The 20,414-nt window shown below is 46.6% G+C and overlaps 1 protein-coding gene across 1 annotated transcript; it reads right to left on the reverse strand.

Annotated features, from left to right (window-relative positions):
- Positions 1-14,543: 14,543 nt before the first annotated feature.
- On the reverse strand, positions 14,544-15,650 carry LOC311231258 (vimentin-like; the record flags this gene model as incomplete). Its single annotated transcript, XM_084317809.1, has 1 exon — positions 14,544-15,650. The coding sequence occupies one exon, from the start codon at positions 15,648-15,650 to the stop codon at positions 14,544-14,546; it is 1,107 nt and encodes a 368-aa protein (XP_084173935.1).
- Positions 15,651-20,414: the final 4,764 nt, after the last annotated feature.

A 20,414-nucleotide genomic window follows, 5' to 3' on the forward strand; every position in this document is an offset into this window, starting at 1 on the left:
GTTCAAAGGGGTTACAACGGTTTTTGGGCTTTGCAAATTTTTACAGGCGCTTTATTCGCAACTTTAGCGCCTTAGCCAATCCGTTAACAGCTCTCACTAAGGCCTCTCTCCCTGGCTTTGAATGGTCGCCTAGGGCAGAGTCGGCCTTCTGCGATCTCAAGCGTCGGTTTACATCCGCTCCTGTATTGATCCGCCACAATGCAGAGGTTCCGTTCATTGTGGAGGTGGATGCCTCTGACATTGCTGTGGGGGGGGGTGCTCTCTCAGAGGTGCTTAAAGGATGGGAAAGTGCACCCGTGTGCTTTCTTTTCTCGCCGTCTGTCATCAGCCGAGCGCAACTACGACGTGGGTAATCGGGAGTTGTTGGCTATCAAATTGGCACTGGAGGAATGGAGACATTGGTTGGAGGGGGCGGCACATCCTTTCATTGTTTGGACCGATCATAAGAACTTGGCTTACATCCAAGGGGCTAAACGCCTTAACGCTCGCCAGGCCAGGTGGGCGTTATTCTTCACACGATTTCGATTTACCATCTCCTATAGACCCGGGTCCAAGAATATCAAACCCGACGCGTTATCGAGCCAGTTTGATCTTCCTGGCCGGGAGGAGCAGCCCCATCCCATTATTCCACCGGCCTTGATTTTGGCACCCGTGTCTTGGGGCATAGATAAGGTGGTAAGGTCGGCGCTGACGCGGGAGCCCGATCCTGGCGGGGGCCCTCCGGGGCGGTCGTATGTGCCCAAGGCGGCACGCTCACGTTTGCTGCAGTGGGCACATGCCTCATCCCTCACCAGCCACCCTGGGGCCACCAGGACCCTGGAATTTATCCGTAGGAGGTTCTGGTGGCCGACAGTGGAGGGGGATACGCGTTCCTTTGTGGCGGCCTGCCCGATGTGCACGCGCAGTAAGACCTCTCGCCGTGCACCGGCAGGTCTCCTCCGGCCACTTCCTATTCCTAAACGGCCCTGGTCGCACATATCCCTGGACTTTATTTCTGGCCTCCCCCTTTCGGACGGGTTCACCGCCATTTTGGTGGTGGTGGACCGGTTCTCGAAGGCGGCTCATTTTGTTCCTCTCCCCAAGCTTCCATCGGCCCGGGAGACTGCTGATCTGGTGATACAGCATGTCTTTCGGGTCCACGGGCTTCCGGTGGATATCGTGTCGGACCGGGGTCCTCAGTTCGCTTCCAGGTTCTGGAAGGCGTTTGCAGCCGTTCTCGGCGCCTCCGTCAGCCTTTCGTCTGGGTTTCATCCGCAGTCGAATGGGCAGACGGAGCGCGTCAACCAGGACCTGGAGGGGGTCTTGAGATGTTACGTTGCCAGCAACGTGGAGTAGGAGGTTGGCATGGGCTGAGTATGCGCATAATACCCTCCTCTCCTCCTCTACCGGTATGTCTCCCTTTCAGTGTCAGTATGGTTTTCAACCTCCTTTGTTTCCCGAGCAGGAGCAGGAGGCGGAGGTGCCCTCGGCCCAGGCACATGTGGCTCGCTGCCGCAGGACGTGGAAGCGGGTCCGGGCGGCGCTGCAGAAGGTTTCGGTTAGTACCCAGCGGCAGGCTAACCGCAAGCGTCGTCCGGCTCCGGTTTACCGTCCTGGGCAGCGGGTTTGGCTTTCCACCCGGGATCTCCCTCTCCGGGTGGAATCCAGGAAGCTGGCTCCTCGCTTTATAGGACCCTTTAAGGTGGTACGTCGGGTGAATCCTGTGGCTTACAGGCTACGGCTTTCGAGTTCTATGAGGGTTCATCCGACGTTTCATGTGTCCCTGTTGAAGCCGTTCCTCTCATCGCCCTTGGCCCCGCCACTGCCTACGGTTCCTCCGCCTCGGTTTATGGGTGGTCAGCCCATTTACACGGTGCGGAGGATACTGGGTTGTAGGCGGAGGGGTAGGGGGTTTCAGTTCTTGTTGGATTGGCAGGGGTACGGGATAGAAGAGCGTTCTTGGGTGCCTCAAAGGGATATTTTAGATCCCAGCCTGATCGATGATTTCCGGCGGCTGAATCCTGAGGCCCCCAGGTGAACGTCTGGTGCCGTTCGTCGGGGGAGGGTACTGTTACGATTCTGGTTCTTGACTACGGTCGGGAACCTCCCACCTTCTCTGTCATCTGTCACTTGGTTACTGTCACTTGTTTTCCCTGTCATTTAGTGCTGTCAATTAGGGGTTGGCTCTGATTGGCTGTCACGGGGGTGTGTGTGGAATGTTGGTATTTGGTGGCTATATAACATTCCTTTCCTCTGCTTGTCATTTGTCAGGTCTTCACTATAGGCGTTCGGAGATAACGCGGGCGGTTCCTGTTCTGGACCACCACTAAGCTCCATTATCTAATTCTCTCGTTCTCTTGCCTTGGCATAGTATCCTAGTATTACTCTTTGTGTTCTTTACTATTAAAGTCGAACCTGTTCAAGAGTATACCTTCTCCATCTCTGTGATTGCCTACAACAATTGGAACTCACCTACCTCCATCCTGACAGTTTGCATCGTATAACCCCTCCATCCCTCTTGTGATGTTCACCCCTAGGTACTTGATCCTGTCCATGCCCCATTTGATTTTGTATTTTTCTTTGATCTCTATCGTTGGTGTGTAGTTCAGTGCTAATGTCTGTGTCTTCGTCACATTAAGTCTATACCCTGAGTAATATCCATATTCTGTCAGTAGATCCATCAGTGTCGGGAAGCTTGTGTCTGGTTGTCTCATATATACTATCACGTCGTCTGCGAACAGTCCCAATTTATGTTCTGTCCCCCTTATCTCCACCCCTTTGATGTCTTTGGTCTGTCTAATTAGTTGAGCCAGTGGTTCGATGAATACATCGAAGAGCGTCGGCGAAAGACAACAACCCTGTCTGGTAGCTCTCTCTAGTTTAATCCGGTCCGTCAGACTACCATTCATCTTAATCCTAGCCGTCGGTCCTTGATATAATGCCCTAATTGTTTTCATAGCTTTTTTGTCTAATCCAAATTTCTCCAATACCTTATATAGAAATATCCAGCTTACACTGTCGAAGGCTTTTTCTGCATCTAGGCTAACTAATACTGCACTCCCTCCTTCCTTTTGTATCTCCTCTACTATCTGCACTGTCTTCCTTATGTTATCCTGTGTCTGCCTTCCTTTAATGAATCCAGTCTGGTCTTTGTCTATTATATCTGTCATAAATGTCTCAAATCTTTTGGATATTATTGATGTATACATCTTGTAATCTACATTAAGTATGGACACAGGTCTCTATCTTTCCCTTCTTTTGTAATTGTAGTAATTAGGGCCTCTTTCCATGAAGGTGGCATTGTGCCTTTTTCCATTGTGTGTCTGAATGCTGCTTCTAATATGGGGCTCAGTTCCTGCCTAAATGTTTTGTAGAATTCCGAGGGGAACCCGTCGCTACCCGGTGACTTACTACTCTTTGCTCTACTGATTACATTCCAAACTTCCTGTTCTGTGATCTCTGCATTTAATATTTCATTCTGTTCCTTCCCTATCGATGGTAGATCAAATTTTTCTAAAACATTTTCTATCTCCTCTTCTCCTGCCGCTATCGGTTGTGTGTATAGTTTCCTATAATATTCTTCAAATGTCTTCTCTATTTCCGCTGGCTCTCTCAGTATTTTGTTTGTGTTCGTGTCCCTTATTGTGTGTACTGTGTTCAGTTTTTGTTGTGTCCTGATTCATCTAGCTAACAGTCTGGTCACTCTCGGTCCCCCTTCATAGTAGGGCTGGGCGATATGGCCTCTAAATGATATCGTGATATTTTTTGGCCATATCGCGATACACGATATATATCGCGATATTTTGACATTTCCTCTAAAGCACTTAAAAATGCTTTATTTAACCCTTTGATGCATACAGTCACGCCAATATGATGATTATAATAAGTCCCTGCAACAAAACGCATTATTAAACCATGAAGATGCTTTAAAAAATAATTTAATGAAAATGTACTAAGAGTAGTCTACTGACACACTAATAAAAAAGTTTATTTACATCTAAGACCATTTATATAAAAACTCTTGGGTGCCTTTTTTTTGCACAGTACTGTGTTTTCTATCCACTTTAGCCAAACACACACACACACACACACACACACACACACACACACACACACACACACACACAACACACACACACACACACACACACACACACACACACACACACACACACACACACACACACACACACACACACACACACACACACACACACACACACACACACACACACACATATATGTATATATATATATATATACACACACTATCCAGCCGCAGCAAGGAGGACTGCAGCTGGGGAGCATGTCAGCGGCATGAGCTCCTAATACGAAAAAGCCGTTGAAGGTCAGAATGATCATCATCTTCCAGACACTCCAGTAACGAAGACAATATCGCCGTATTTTCTCGAAATAGTGAGAGAGAAAATAAAGATATGATGTCAACGTATCTTCCCGTTCTTTTGTTTTCCAACTTTCTTCTACTAACAACCTCGTCAAGTGGGGATCTACCGAAGGCACTTCCTTGTGGTGAAAGTGAAGAAGGAGGCGAGTAGGTGACCACACACCTGCTTATGAAGGTAAGCGGATGGGGGTGTGGCCAGACGAATGTTGGGATGTAAAGGTACATGGTGGAATTTCTTATTCGTGCACGAAGTGAAGTACAGTGCAGTATGATGCTGAGCGAAAGCCATAACGAAATAGAACTAAAAACACAAAAGAACACGAAAACAAGAAGAGCAAAACAGCTGAATGAATTGAAGTCTATGAGAAAACTGAGTTTTTCTTTGTACACAGTTTACCAAAATCACTCCTAATCACTCAATTCTGAATGGATCTTTATGAAATTTGGATATGTCGGGAACAGGCTGGCTCAATTCGGCGCCAGTCGGGAAGGGGAGGTGCTCCGCCAGGCCTCGAGAGGGCGCCAGCAGGTGGGCTCACCCCAGCACTACCATCTGACTCACGTACAATTCTGGAGGTGGCGGTTAACTGTGGGGGTAATGTTAGGGGAACGAAGGCTCTCATTGACTCAGGGGCGGCGTGCAATTTCATTCACTTGGTGTTGGTGAGAGAATGGGGAATCCCGGTAGAAGATTTGGGGGTTCCCATTCCTGTCTACGCCCTGGACGGTCAGCCCCTGGGCAGTGGGAGCGTCACACAACGTACTGTCCCTATGCACATCCGGGTGGCGGGTGGGGGGTGGGAGTGGGTTCAATTATTTGTTATTGTCTCCCCCTATTCTGTTATGGTGTTGGGTCATCCCTGGTTGTATTCATGTGTACGGAATATTAATTGGAGCACGGGCAAGCTCTCAACGGAGGTCGACGTGAAGTCGTCGTCTGCGAGAGTTTGTCCACTCCCTTGTCTCCCTTCCCCTCTTCTCTTTTTTCTCCTTCTTCTCTCTCCAGGGTGGTGGGGAGCGTCGCAGATTCTGTTCCACCCTCTAATCCCGATTTGATAGGGGTTCCTGAGATCTATTGGGACCTGGCGGACGTTTTTAGCAAGACGTGTGCTAAAGCACTACCGCCTCATAGATCATACGACTGTCCCATTAATCTTCTACCCGGTACCTCTCCGCCTCGCGGGCCAATGTTCTCTCTCTCACGCCCGAGACCTTGGCCATGAACACCTACATTGAGGAGGCATTGCTTGCGGGGCACATACGTCCTTCCACATCCCCGGCCGGCGCTGGTTTCTTCTTTGTTGACAAAAAAGATGGGGATCAGCACCCGTGCATTGATTATAGGGGATTGAATGACGTTTCCATCAAGAACCGATATCCTTTACCTCTCATGGACACGGCCTTTGAGTGCTTACAGGGGGCACAGGTCTTTTCTAAACTTGACTTACGTAATGCATACAATCTGGTCAGGATTAGAGAAGGAGACGAGTGGAAGACTGCATTTAATACACCCAATGGTCAGTATGAGTATTTGGTCATGTCCTTTGGTTTGGCTAATGCTCCGGCAGTCTTCCAAGCCCTGGTTAACGACGTGCTGCGAGACTTGATTGGGGTGTCGGTGTTTGTTTACCTAGATGATATCCTAATTTTTTCTCGCGATATGGTGCAACACCAACTGCATGTTCGGGAGGTGCTAGACCGTCTCCTCAAGCATCAACTATTCGTTAAGGCTGAGAAGTGTGTGTTTCACACTGATACCGTTTCCTTCCTGGGCTTTGTGTTGACGAAGGGTGATCTACGCATGGATTCGGCCAAGGTGAGTGCAGTCTTGGACTGGCCACGGCCTTCGTCGTTCAAAGGGGTTACAACGGTTTTTGGGCTTTGCAAATTTTTACAGGCGCTTTATTCGCAACTTTAGCGCCTTAGCCAATCCGTTAACAGCTCTCACTAAGGCCTCTCTCCCTGGCTTTGAATGGTCGCCTAGGGCAGAGTCGGCCTTCTGCGATCTCAAGCGTCGGTTTACATCCGCTCCTGTATTGATCCGCCACAATGCAGAGGTTCCGTTCATTGTGGAGGTGGATGCCTCTGACATTGCTGTGGGGGGGGGTGCTCTCTCAGAGGTGCTTAAAGGATGGGAAAGTGCACCCGTGTGCTTTCTTTTCTCGCCGTCTGTCATCAGCCGAGCGCAACTACGACGTGGGTAATCGGGAGTTGTTGGCTATCAAATTGGCACTGGAGGAATGGAGACATTGGTTGGAGGGGGCGGCACATCCTTTCATTGTTTGGACCGATCATAAGAACTTGGCTTACATCCAAGGGGCTAAACGCCTTAACGCTCGCCAGGCCAGGTGGGCGTTATTCTTCACACGATTTCGATTTACCATCTCCTATAGACCCGGGTCCAAGAATATCAAACCCGACGCGTTATCGAGCCAGTTTGATCTTCCTGGCCGGGAGGAGCAGCCCCATCCCATTATTCCACCGGCCTTGATTTTGGCACCCGTGTCTTGGGGCATAGATAAGGTGGTAAGGTCGGCGCTGACGCGGGAGCCCGATCCTGGCGGGGGCCCTCCGGGGCGGTCGTATGTGCCCAAGGCGGCACGCTCACGTTTGCTGCAGTGGGCACATGCCTCATCCCTCACCAGCCACCCTGGGGCCACCAGGACCCTGGAATTTATCCGTAGGAGGTTCTGGTGGCCGACAGTGGAGGGGGATACGCGTTCCTTTGTGGCGGCCTGCCCGATGTGCACGCGCAGTAAGACCTCTCGCCGTGCACCGGCAGGTCTCCTCCGGCCACTTCCTATTCCTAAACGGCCCTGGTCGCACATATCCCTGGACTTTATTTCTGGCCTCCCCCTTTCGGACGGGTTCACCGCCATTTTGGTGGTGGTGGACCGGTTCTCGAAGGCGGCTCATTTTGTTCCTCTCCCCAAGCTTCCATCGGCCCGGGAGACTGCTGATCTGGTGATACAGCATGTCTTTCGGGTCCACGGGCTTCCGGTGGATATCGTGTCGGACCGGGGTCCTCAGTTCGCTTCCAGGTTCTGGAAGGCGTTTGCAGCCGTTCTCGGCGCCTCCGTCAGCCTTTCGTCTGGGTTTCATCCGCAGTCGAATGGGCAGACGGAGCGCGTCAACCAGGACCTGGAGGGGGTCTTGAGATGTTACGTTGCCAGCAACGTGGAGTAGGAGGTTGGCATGGGCTGAGTATGCGCATAATACCCTCCTCTCCTCCTCTACCGGTATGTCTCCCTTTCAGTGTCAGTATGGTTTTCAACCTCCTTTGTTTCCCGAGCAGGAGCAGGAGGCGGAGGTGCCCTCGGCCCAGGCACATGTGGCTCGCTGCCGCAGGACGTGGAAGCGGGTCCGGGCGGCGCTGCAGAAGGTTTCGGTTAGTACCCAGCGGCAGGCTAACCGCAAGCGTCGTCCGGCTCCGGTTTACCGTCCTGGGCAGCGGGTTTGGCTTTCCACCCGGGATCTCCCTCTCCGGGTGGAATCCAGGAAGCTGGCTCCTCGCTTTATAGGACCCTTTAAGGTGGTACGTCGGGTGAATCCTGTGGCTTACAGGCTACGGCTTTCGAGTTCTATGAGGGTTCATCCGACGTTTCATGTGTCCCTGTTGAAGCCGTTCCTCTCATCGCCCTTGGCCCCGCCACTGCCTACGGTTCCTCCGCCTCGGTTTATGGGTGGTCAGCCCATTTACACGGTGCGGAGGATACTGGGTTGTAGGCGGAGGGGTAGGGGGTTTCAGTTCTTGTTGGATTGGCAGGGGTACGGGATAGAAGAGCGTTCTTGGGTGCCTCAAAGGGATATTTTAGATCCCAGCCTGATCGATGATTTCCGGCGGCTGAATCCTGAGGCCCCCAGGTGAACGTCTGGTGCCGTTCGTCGGGGGAGGGTACTGTTACGATTCTGGTTCTTGACTACGGTCGGGAACCTCCCACCTTCTCTGTCATCTGTCACTTGGTTACTGTCACTTGTTTTCCCTGTCATTTAGTGCTGTCAATTAGGGGTTGGCTCTGATTGGCTGTCACGGGGGTGTGTGTGGAATGTTGGTATTTGGTGGCTATATAACATTCCTTTCCTCTGCTTGTCATTTGTCAGGTCTTCACTATAGGCGTTCGGAGATAACGCGGGCGGTTCCTGTTCTGGACCACCACTAAGCTCCATTATCTAATTCTCTCGTTCTCTTGCCTTGGCATAGTATCCTAGTATTACTCTTTGTGTTCTTTACTATTAAAGTCGAACCTGTTCAAGAGTATACCTTCTCCATCTCTGTGATTGCCTACAACAATTGGAACTCACCTACCTCCATCCTGACAGTTTGCATCGTATAACCCCTCCATCCCTCTTGTGATGTTCACCCCTAGGTACTTGATCCTGTCCATGCCCCATTTGATTTTGTATTTTTCTTTGATCTCTATCGTTGGTGTGTAGTTCAGTGCTAATGTCTGTGTCTTCGTCACATTAAGTCTATACCCTGAGTAATATCCATATTCTGTCAGTAGATCCATCAGTGTCGGGAAGCTTGTGTCTGGTTGTCTCATATATACTATCACGTCGTCTGCGAACAGTCCCAATTTATGTTCTGTCCCCCTTATCTCCACCCCTTTGATGTCTTTGGTCTGTCTAATTAGTTGAGCCAGTGGTTCGATGAATACATCGAAGAGCGTCGGCGAAAGACAACAACCCTGTCTGGTAGCTCTCTCTAGTTTAATCCGGTCCGTCAGACTACCATTCATCTTAATCCTAGCCGTCGGTCCTTGATATAATGCCCTAATTGTTTTCATAGCTTTTTTGTCTAATCCAAATTTCTCCAATACCTTATATAGAAATATCCAGCTTACACTGTCGAAGGCTTTTTCTGCATCTAGGCTAACTAATACTGCACTCCCTCCTTCCTTTTGTATCTCCTCTACTATCTGCACTGTCTTCCTTATGTTATCCTGTGTCTGCCTTCCTTTAATGAATCCAGTCTGGTCTTTGTCTATTATATCTGTCATAAATGTCTCAAATCTTTTGGATATTATTGATGTATACATCTTGTAATCTACATTAAGTATGGACACAGGTCTCTATCTTTCCCTTCTTTTGTAATTGTAGTAATTAGGGCCTCTTTCCATGAAGGTGGCATTGTGCCTTTTTCCATTGTGTGTCTGAATGCTGCTTCTAATATGGGGCTCAGTTCCTGCCTAAATGTTTTGTAGAATTCCGAGGGGAACCCGTCGCTACCCGGTGACTTACTACTCTTTGCTCTACTGATTGCATTCCAAACTTCCTGTTCTGTGATCTCTGCATTTAATATTTCATTCTGTTCCTTCCCTATCGATGGTAGATCAAATTTTTCTAAAACATTTTCTATCTCCTCTTCTCCTGCCGCTATCGGTTGTGTGTATAGTTTCCTATAATATTCTTCAAATGTCTTCTCTATTTCCGCTGGCTCTCTCAGTATTTTGTTTGTGTTCGTGTCCCTTATTGTGTGTACTGTGTTCAGTTTTTGTTGTGTCCTGATTCATCTAGCTAACAGTCTGGTCACTCTCGGTCCCCCTTCATAGTAGGGCTGGGCGATATGGCCTCTAAATGATATCGTGATATTTTTTGGCCATATCGCGATACACGATATATATCGCGATATTTTGACATTTCCTCTAAAGCACTTAAAAATGCTTTATTTAACCCTTTGATGCATACAGTCACGCCAATATGATGATTATAATAAGTCCCTGCAACAAAACGCATTATTAAACCATGAAGATGCTTTAAAAAATAATTTAATGAAAATGTACTAAGAGTAGTCTACTGACACACTAATAAAAAAGTTTATTTACATCTAAGACCATTTATATAAAAACTCTTGGGTGCCTTTTTTTTGCACAGTACTGTGTTTTCTATCCACTTTAGCCAAACACACACACACACACACACACACACACACACACACACACACACACACACAAACACACACACACACACACACACACACACACACACACACACACACACACACACACACACACACACACACACACACACACATACACACACACACACACACACACACACACACACACATATATGTATATATATATATATATACACACACTATCCAGCCGCAGCAAGGAGGACTGCAGCTGGGGAGCATGTCAGCGGCATGAGCTCCTAATACGAAAAAGCCGTTGAAGGTCAGAATGATCATCATCTTCCAGACACTCCAGTAACGAAGACAATATCGCCGTATTTTCTCGAAATAGTGAGAGAGAAAATAAAGATATGATGTCAACGTATCTTCCCGTTCTTTTGTTTTCCAACTTTCTTCTACTAACAACCTCGTCAAGTGGGGATCTACCGAAGGCACTTCCTTGTGGTGAAAGTGAAGAAGGAGGCGAGTAGGTGACCACACACCTGCTTATGAAGGTAAGCGGATGGGGGTGTGGCCAGACGAATGTTGGGATGTAAAGGTACATGGTGGAATTTCTTATTCGTGCACGAAGTGAAGTACAGTGCAGTATGATGCTGAGCGAAAGCCATAACGAAATAGAACTAAAAACACAAAAGAACACGAAAACAAGAAGAGCAAAACAGCTGAATGAATTGAAGTCTATGAGAAAACTGAGTTTTTCTTTGTACACAGTTTACCAAAATCACTCCTAATCACTCAATTCTGAATGGATCTTTATGAAATTTGGATATGTACTACATAAGGCTTCAGGCTATGGCTCCGTCTGGATTTGTATAGCCATACCACCTTCTGGGGAAATACTACCTCTGGACTACTAACTACTACAGAGAAACTTGAGTAACAAGTTTTTTTACAACTCAAGTTCAGACCTATGTTACTCTATTACGTTAGCACTAAAAGTGAAATTTTGTTCTGGAATCAGAAACTTCAGCATGTCATCTTTCAAAAGAGACCAGGCTCATGCATGTGCTATAAGTATAAAGTATGTTGTTTTGGTTTGCAAAAAAAGTATGCAGTCCTCAAGTAAAAGAAATTGCCACTTTTCTGCCCGCTTGTTAAGAGGTACCTATCAAATATGTTAGTTGTACACAGGGAGCGAAATTAACTTTTTGACTCACCGGCCAGTGGCGGGTAGATGGGAAGAATCTACCCGCCAAGCATATTTCTTACCCGCCAACTTTTTTTTGATACAATTTTTTTTTATTATTATTTTATATAGATTTTTTTTTTAAATAAAATATATATATTATATAATCATACTTGTGATTGTGTTATCTGCGAGACATCGCCACCTCGCTGTCTGCAAACAGCTCCACTGTCTGTGTGTATACTCGAGTGGCCTCCAGCTCCAGCAAGGATTCTCCGGGGGTGCAGCTGGACCCTAAACGCTACATTCAGCATGCAAAAGAATTCTCCGGCGCTGCACCTGGACCCTAGTCAGCAGCCCTCACTCATGCGATGTAAACCAGGGAATACGCATGTTGTTGTTGTAGGACATTGATGCCAAGAGCTATCTGTAGCTACTGCTGGATGGCGTTGGGACAACGCCTCAGTGAACTATTTAGTTTACTGCGACATTTCGTAGTGACTAGTTACCTAGCCAACGGAGGTATTATGCACTGGACTATTGCTGGAGGATTTGTTGATGTCGGGAGCTATCCGTAGCTAGCCGGCTGGATAACGTTACACAATGCCTTGTGTATTAAACTAAGTGAATAGTTGACTGGGTCATTTTGTAACGGTAGCTAACGTTATCTCACGAAGGTCCCACACTGACTAGACTAACGTCACGGTGAGGCAATAGCCTCTGTTTACATGCAGGCATTAGCAGCAGCAGCAGTGCTAACTAACGTCACGGTGACTCGGAGGCAATAGCCTCTGTTTACATGCAGCATACAGAAACAGGTGGGGAGGGGCTAGCAGCAGCAGTGCGCGGTGCGCTGCATGTCTGTGCTGAGACAGCGAATGAGAACTCCGCTAAAGAATTGGATCATGATTTTCGGTTTTCACATGACTATTTGATTGCCCGTCACACGGCGCTCAGACGTCTCAGTGGGAGGCGCCAAACGTAAAAACTGAGCGCAAATGGCGGGTGGCGCTCTCTAGTTTCGGTCCCTGGTTGTACAACATGTGCTGTACACTGAGACCATAGAACAGGTAGCCCAGTATATCTAGAAATCTCATACACACACACACACACACACACACACACACACACACACACACACACACACACACACACACACACACACACACACACACACACACACACACACACACACACACACACACACACACATTTTAATACTTTATTTGGTTCCACAAATTATATTACATAAACAGGGAATCAAATGTATCGGGGCCAAGCAGCACTGAACACTTAAGGGACACATAGCACCTCCTTCTCCACGTGGCTAAGCTGCCAATAATAGCTGAGACAGAGCAATATTTGGCAATTTGTTTGGCTTTTCTTTTAGACATTGCAGCAATTCTCAGACCGGTCATGGTGGATTTGTGTACATGGCCAAGACTTCCGAACACAAGTACACCATACCTACACCTATACCCAAGGTCAGCCATCACACTGAGCAGTGGTTGGTATTTGATATACTTGTCCCGGAAGGCCTGGTCCATGTACAGGTCAAAGGTACAGCCTACTTCTATGACCAGCACCTCTCCGTGGCTGGTGTCAACAAAAACAACATCCGGTGTATTGGGTATGTTAGCAAAAACATCGTTGGTAAGGCCAAACCACTCTGGTTTCACTCTGGCATGTTTGTACATTGCAGCACTAGATGGTGATATGTTCCGTACCGCATCAGACACAATGTCCACAATACGGTCATGACGAGCGATGTACAGGTGTTTGTATGCATTACATCCGTTTGTTATGTGTGCAATGGATTCTAGGTGTTGTGAATCCTGATGGTTTAAACAGACAGACAGACACACAGACACACACACACACACACGCACACACACACACACACACACACACACACACACACACACACACACACACACACACACACACACACACACACACACACACACACACACACACACACACACACACACACTTGAATGAAAAAGGTGAAGATTTTACATGGGGTCTAATCTTCACTAATCATTCATTAGTGTGGATGTTGTCCAGATTATTATAATAAGTAATTTACATTTGAATAAAAAATGTATCTGATCATTTTTGTCCATGTTTCTAAAATCTTGAATTGGTCTCATTACAGATACCAAGAGAAGAAACTGACAGGGAAATTACAAACATTCAGAGTCAATTCTCTACCACCATCAAGAACAGAAATACTTGGGGAATTGTGGAGCAATGCACAGTTAAAATACAGGACAAAGAAGAGAATGGCTGTATTATAATTTTTTATTGCTTTACAATTTGTTCCTCACATTTGACACATTCACACACCGACGGCAGAGGCAACCATGCAAGGTGCCAACCTGCTCATCGGGAGCAATTAGGGGTTAAGTGTCTTGCTCAAGGACACATCGACACTGCCCGGGAGGAGCGGGAATCGAACAGGGAACCTCCGGATTGCCAGACGACTGCTCTACCTCCCGAGCCACTGTAGAGAGATCTACTAAATATTTTGAACTTAACACCGTCATCTACAGAAGTCTCATTTAACCATGAGATGGAAGTCCAGCCTGACAATGTCTTTTGTGACACACTGGTGGATGGGGCTGCGAGTGGTGAAGGGAGGTTGGAAGGGGGGTATGGTTGGTGGGGAATGAGGAAGGGGACATCTAGCAATGGTACTGCAGGGAGAAAGGGGAAAGGCTTGGACCAAGGAGAAGGTAGGGCACGGAGGGGCATTTCTGAAAAGGAGTGGAAGAGGGTAGTCCTAGTAGGGGAACAGGGTGGGGAGTGGAAGAGGGTAGCCACTAGTAGGACAAAGGGGTGGGGAGGGGAGGCCGGCCTATAGGACAGAGACACAGGGTGGAGGAGCTTGGCGGGGTTAGAGGTGGTGGGATGAATGGAATGGAATGTGTGGGGTGCAGAGGGATGGGACACCAAGTGGACATTCTTGGGGTTTGAGTAATGTGTGGAAGAGGTGTTGGTGGGGTGTGGACAGCCCAGTGAAGGTGGGGGGGGGGGGGGGAACACCGGTGACTGCCGCAGATCAGAAACTCTCCTCGGCCTGGAATGATATTTAGAAATCTCCAGCTTGGTTCTCAGGCAATGCCGAGCCTCATCTCCTCTCCTTCCAGCAGCTTCCTGTAGGTGGCGATCTCAGCGTCCAGCTTCAGCTTGATGTGCAGCAGCTCCTGGTAGTCCTGCAGGTACCTGCTCATCTCCAGCTTGGTCTCACAGAGCTGAGCCTCCAGCTGGACGATGATGCCCTCCAGGCTGCCCACCATCTCCATGTGGGACACCTCCATGTCCTCCAGCTTCTGTCCCAGGAACGCGTTGCGAGCCCTCAGGCGGTCGATCTGGTTTTGGAGCTCCGTCACCTGGCTGTGGAGGTTGGTGATCTCCTCCTTCATGGTCTTCATCTGGTCCTCGTGCTTGCCGGCGTGCTCCTTGAGGGCGTCGAACTTGTCCTTGTACAATCTCTCCGCCTCCTGGGCGTTGCGGGCCGCCACAGCTTCGATTTCCAAGCGCATGTTGTGCAGGTATGCGGCGAGGTCGGGCCGATCACCGTCCAGCTCGGCGGTGATCTTGGAGTCCTCGATCTGCCTCATGAGCTCGGCCACCTCTTCGTCGTGCAGCTTCTTGAGGAACTGAATCTCGGCGACCAGCTGCTCAACGCGCTTCTCCAACTCCGCCTTCTGCAGCGTGGCGTTGTCCACGTCCTGGCAGAACTCCCTCAGGATCATCTCCGCTTCCTCTTTGAGTGCCAGCTCTTCCTCCAGCTTGAGTGTCCACGCTTCGACCTCCTCTTCGATATATCCCCTCTCGATGTCAGCGGCTCCCTTCTCGTTGGTGAGGGACTCGATCAGCTCCCGCATCTCCTTGAACTTCAGCTCGTATTCTTCTCCGACACCGGCGGCACCGCCCTTGTAACGGGCTTGCAGGGCAGCGAGCTCAGCCTGAAGAGCGGCGTTTCTCTGCTCAAGGGCCTGGACTTTGTCTATGTATCCCGCAAACCTGACGTTCAACTCCTGCATCTCCTCCTTCTCATCGGCGTGGTGCTGGTGGATCGCAGTGGCCACTTCGACAGCGGTGCTCTGGAAACCTGATCGGCCACGGCACCGGGATAGGGACCGGCTCTGCACCCTCATCCTGCTGTTGGAGCCGCTCACCTGCAAGCTCTTCTGGGTATAAGATGTTCCTGGCATGTTGTGTTTTGTTGGGTAAATACTGGGTTTGGCTGTTTCTCTTTGCTTGGGCCACCTTGCGACTGATGCTCTCTCAGACCGGGCCCGGGGGGTTTTATGGTGCCGCAAAAGAATGTCTCAGACAGCCTTGAAACTCTCACAGGGTTTTGATATGTTTTAAATGCGGATCATGACTAGTCTTCCAGAGAATTGCACCGACGGGTCATTCTTCATTAGCCGGCGGGCCAGACGGGTGGCATCCCCACTCCTTGGCCTTTTCCACCAGGGTGTGAAAAAGTGATCAGAGCATTCAGGCCACTCAGGGTGGTTATGATGAGGGTGTCGTAGGGGAGAGAGAGAGAGAGCGCACCAGACGCATTGGGAAACATGGCCATTGTGCTTTGGCAACAGGTTTTCCTGTATGACCTTCTGACACAAGCTCTGGTGCAAACTCCCTGACCTCACTCCTCTGCACATCAATCAAGACGTCAGACACCAGGGGAAGCATTCTGTAGCTATTATCCTCCTCCTGATGTTAAGTGTAATAACACACCACTATATGAGGTGCTGGTACTGGCAGCAAGATTCAATTTAGAAGGGATACCGCACACCCGACACAGCTCCATCCAGGCTCCCCAGCCACGTGAACCAACCCCACCAGGGCACCTGAGCATTTGGTCCACATGGGTGCTCTTTAAAAATCTGTACAAGTGTTTGCACAAAGACAGTCCACCATGAAAACACTGGTGACCAAAGAACCAAAATAGAGCCATACCAAGTGCGTGGCACTCATCCCCATCCTATTTATCCATACATTTTTTTGTAAAATGTTCAGGAATCTTAAACAAACAAACAAAATAACTTAACCTCTTAAGCATTGGACGGCCCTCTTTACCCTCATCTGCCGGCTCTGGGCTGTATTTTAACCGATCAACCAATACATTGTTGGAAAGTTGAATTTGCCGCCTTTTGATCGTCACCCCACTCAACCTATTGCGTGATTCCATTCTTGAGTTACAAGACGAAACATCGGGCGAGTGTCATTTGACAAGCCGTTCGGACGAGTGACCACGTCCGGTTGTGAACGGTCCTGAACTGACCGGTCACCGCTGATGGGGAAAATTATTGACCACCGTTGTAGCCAAGGAGCGTCTGCTCCGAAAGCGATCCCAGACGGGCGCTGAGAGTGGGGGAAGGTGACACAAGAAGATGAAGAAGACCACTGTTTTGACGAGAGCCTCTGAATGAATGGGAGCGGACGGCCATTTTGGATAATCATGCCAAATTTGTACTGGTACACACATTACAAAAACCTTTGTAAAACAATCATTTTCTGTGGGAATTTGATCAACGTTGGACCTGTACTACATAAGACTTCAGACTATGTAACCGTTATGTTTTCCAGCTCCTACCTCTCAGCTGGAACTTAGAAACAGGCATCTGGCAACCAGTAAAAAGACATGTGAGTACACAAAACCTTTACTTCAGTGTGTTTAAACCTCTGTTACTCTATTTCATTAGCACTCAACGTGATTTTTCTTTATTGTGTAAGATACTTCAGAATGTTACCTTTCAAAGGAGACCATACTCGTGCATGTGCTATAAGGATAACGTATAATAAATCACAAATTACTTTGGGTATGCAATCATAAAATAAAAAATGAAACTAGCCCCATTTTTGCCCAATGCTTAAAGGAAAACTCCAACATTTTGGGAAATTAGCTTATTTAACATGTTCCCTGGAGTTAGACAAGAAGATACATACCTTTTTTGTCTCTCTGCATGCATTAGGCTTAGGGAACGCCCGCACCGTTAGCGTAGCTTAGCTTCATCACTGGAAGTGGGTCAGACTTTTACCCTGAAGTTCCCTACAGTCCCCTACAGTCACGAAATACACTCCAAATACAACTCCAAAACGTTCCTGTAAACATGTTGTGACCTGTGTATTTACCACGTGGAGAAATAAAAAATTATTGAATTCGACATTTACGTTTTCTAAGCAAATATACTCAGAACTATTTTTTGCCTAACCACTCCTCTCTGGGCGCAGTGATTTCACGCAACGCAGTGCTACTTTCTAACGTGAGGCCAGTGTTTGTTTACATTTTCATTTCATTCAAAGGATCCGAACCGATTGAAGTTTATGGATACCATGACTGTGGTACGTTTTAAGGGGCTAGCGTTACACAATAAATTAGTTATAATAATACCACAAGTGTGGATTCACTCGCCCAAACCCTGGCTTGCACATCGCAGTCACGAAAGGGGCTAGGGCTAACTAGGTCGATAGTTCAGCAACGTTATGTCCTATTCATCAATCTCACAATATTCGCTAACGTTAGACAGATGGAATACAGCCTTCCATCTAAAAACATAAATTAAAACTTACCATAGTCATGGTATCCATAAACTTCAATCGGTTCGGATCCTTTGAATGAAATGAAAATGTAAACAAACACTGGCCTCACGTTAGAAAGTAGCACTGCGTTGCGTGAAATCACTGCGCCCAGACAGGAGTGGTTAGGCAAAAAATAGTTCTGAGTATATTTGCTTAGAAAACGTAAATGTCGAATTCAATAATTTTTTATTTCTCCACGTGGTAAATACACAGGTCACAACATGTTTACAGGAACGTTTTGGAGTTGTATTTGGAGTGTATTTCGTGACTGTAGGGAACTTCAGGGTAAAAGTCTGACCCACTTCCAGTGATGAAGCTAAGCTACGCTAACGGTGCGGGCGTTCCCTAAGCCTAATGCACGCACAGAGAAGAAGATAAGGGTCTGTATCTTCTTGTCTAACTCCAGGGAAGATGTTAAATAAGCTAATTTCCCAAAATGTTGGAGTTTTCCTTTAAGAGGTTAAATGGATTAAATACACGTTCTTGCATTACAGATTGTTGTGTGGTGTGATTCATCATATGGTGTGACAGCATATCATTTGGTGTGACTTTCATAATTATGACATTATGAAGGCTTTTTGGTAAGAAATAATGCAACATCGAACTAATTTGCACAAGGAAGATCTAGAAATGTGTATGAGGAATGCTGATAAATTGACATAGATAATTAAAATACACCACTTTTACATTTTACAGAATAACCTTCATGTCAAGCCATATGACAATTTTACTCATTAGTACATTATACTAATGAAAATATTAATAGAAAAAATCTACAATACCACAAATATTTGAAAGATTAGAGTCCGTAAAACGGAACTGAATGATTTCCATTACTCATATGATATATTAAAAAAAATAAATAAAAAAATCATCCTAAAACGTCAACCACCCACAGATCAAATCAAATGTGTTTGTAAAGCCCGAAGTCAAGAAGAAATATCACAATAAATCAAGAACAAAAAAAACCACCATGAAAACCAAAATAAATGTAAAATAAATAAATGCAACACTAATAAGACTTTTTTTCATCCTAAAACGTCAACCACCCACAGATCAAATCAAATGTGTTTGTAAAGCCCGAAGTCAAGAAGAAATATCACAATAAATCAAGAACAAAAAAACCCACCATGAAAACCAAAATAAATGTAAAATAAATAAATGCAACACTCCCAGACAGACCCCAGCGAAGGTAAGGAAAAACTCACTAAAAACCTAGCAATAGTAAAAAGGCACCACAGGCAACATGGTGGATCGAAACCTTAGAATGGCCGTTCAAGGGGGGGATCCCCCTTCTTAGATGTCTTATTTTTTTTTTTTTTTTTTTTTGATATTTTTTGCACAAATCTCTCCAATATTCAAAACATATCTTTCCACATCACAATAATATGCAACTTCCAAGATTAGCCTTTTTCTTTTTTGTAAGAACATACAAAACATGTAAAAGACTCATACAAATACATTAACAACTGACATGGAAAATAAAAAAAGACTTACGAAAAAAGAAAAATACTATACTATACATTGTGCATATACATCCCTGATACACATACTGTACATGTAGACCGATCTACCTGCGAGCAGGTATGTGCTCCATATTGCATGTGAGAGAAAGCGTCTCAGACATATGTAGGTGTGCATGATAGCATGCATGCATGCGTGTCTCAGATGTATGTATGTGGGTACGTGTATCACGTAAGTATGTGTGTATGCCTCACATGCGTGTGTGTGTGCATCTTCCAGGTATGTGACTGTACTCCTATCTCTTGTGTGTGTCTCATATCCACGTGTGCCTCTGCCCCCTATGTGAGTGTGTATCTCAGATGTGTATATGTATGTGCGTCTTCTTAGATGTCTTCTTGATAGTAGTGTTGCTAACTTGCTATGGATGATCAATGGGTGGAGAATAAAACAGGCGAAATAGTTGGTATGTATGAACATATATACGTGTAATAAAACACAAATATGTACATGCAATAGAAACTGGGGTACATACGATTTAGACATGAAATATTTAAATAGAATAGAGCTAAGAATAACAACAACAAAAGAAAAAGCATAGGGAAACGAGTGCTAGTATGAAATTAAATTATATAATGAAGTAGAAGACATAAGCATAATGAATCATATAAGACATAAGCATAATGAATCATACAATGAAGTAGAAGATACAATATAATGAATCATACAATGAAGTAGAAGATCAAGATAATGAATCATACAATGAAGTAGAAGATACACGATAATGAATCATACAATGAAGTAGAAGACAATATAATGAATCATACAATGAAGTAGAAGACAAGATAATGAATCATACAATGAAGTAGAAGACAATATAATGAATCATACAATGAAGTAGAAGATACAAGATAATGAATCATACA

This window comes from Notolepis coatsorum (assembly GCF_963971535.1).
Source record: "Notolepis coatsorum genome assembly, chromosome: 6".
NCBI lineage: Eukaryota > Metazoa > Chordata > Actinopteri > Aulopiformes > Paralepididae > Notolepis > Notolepis coatsorum.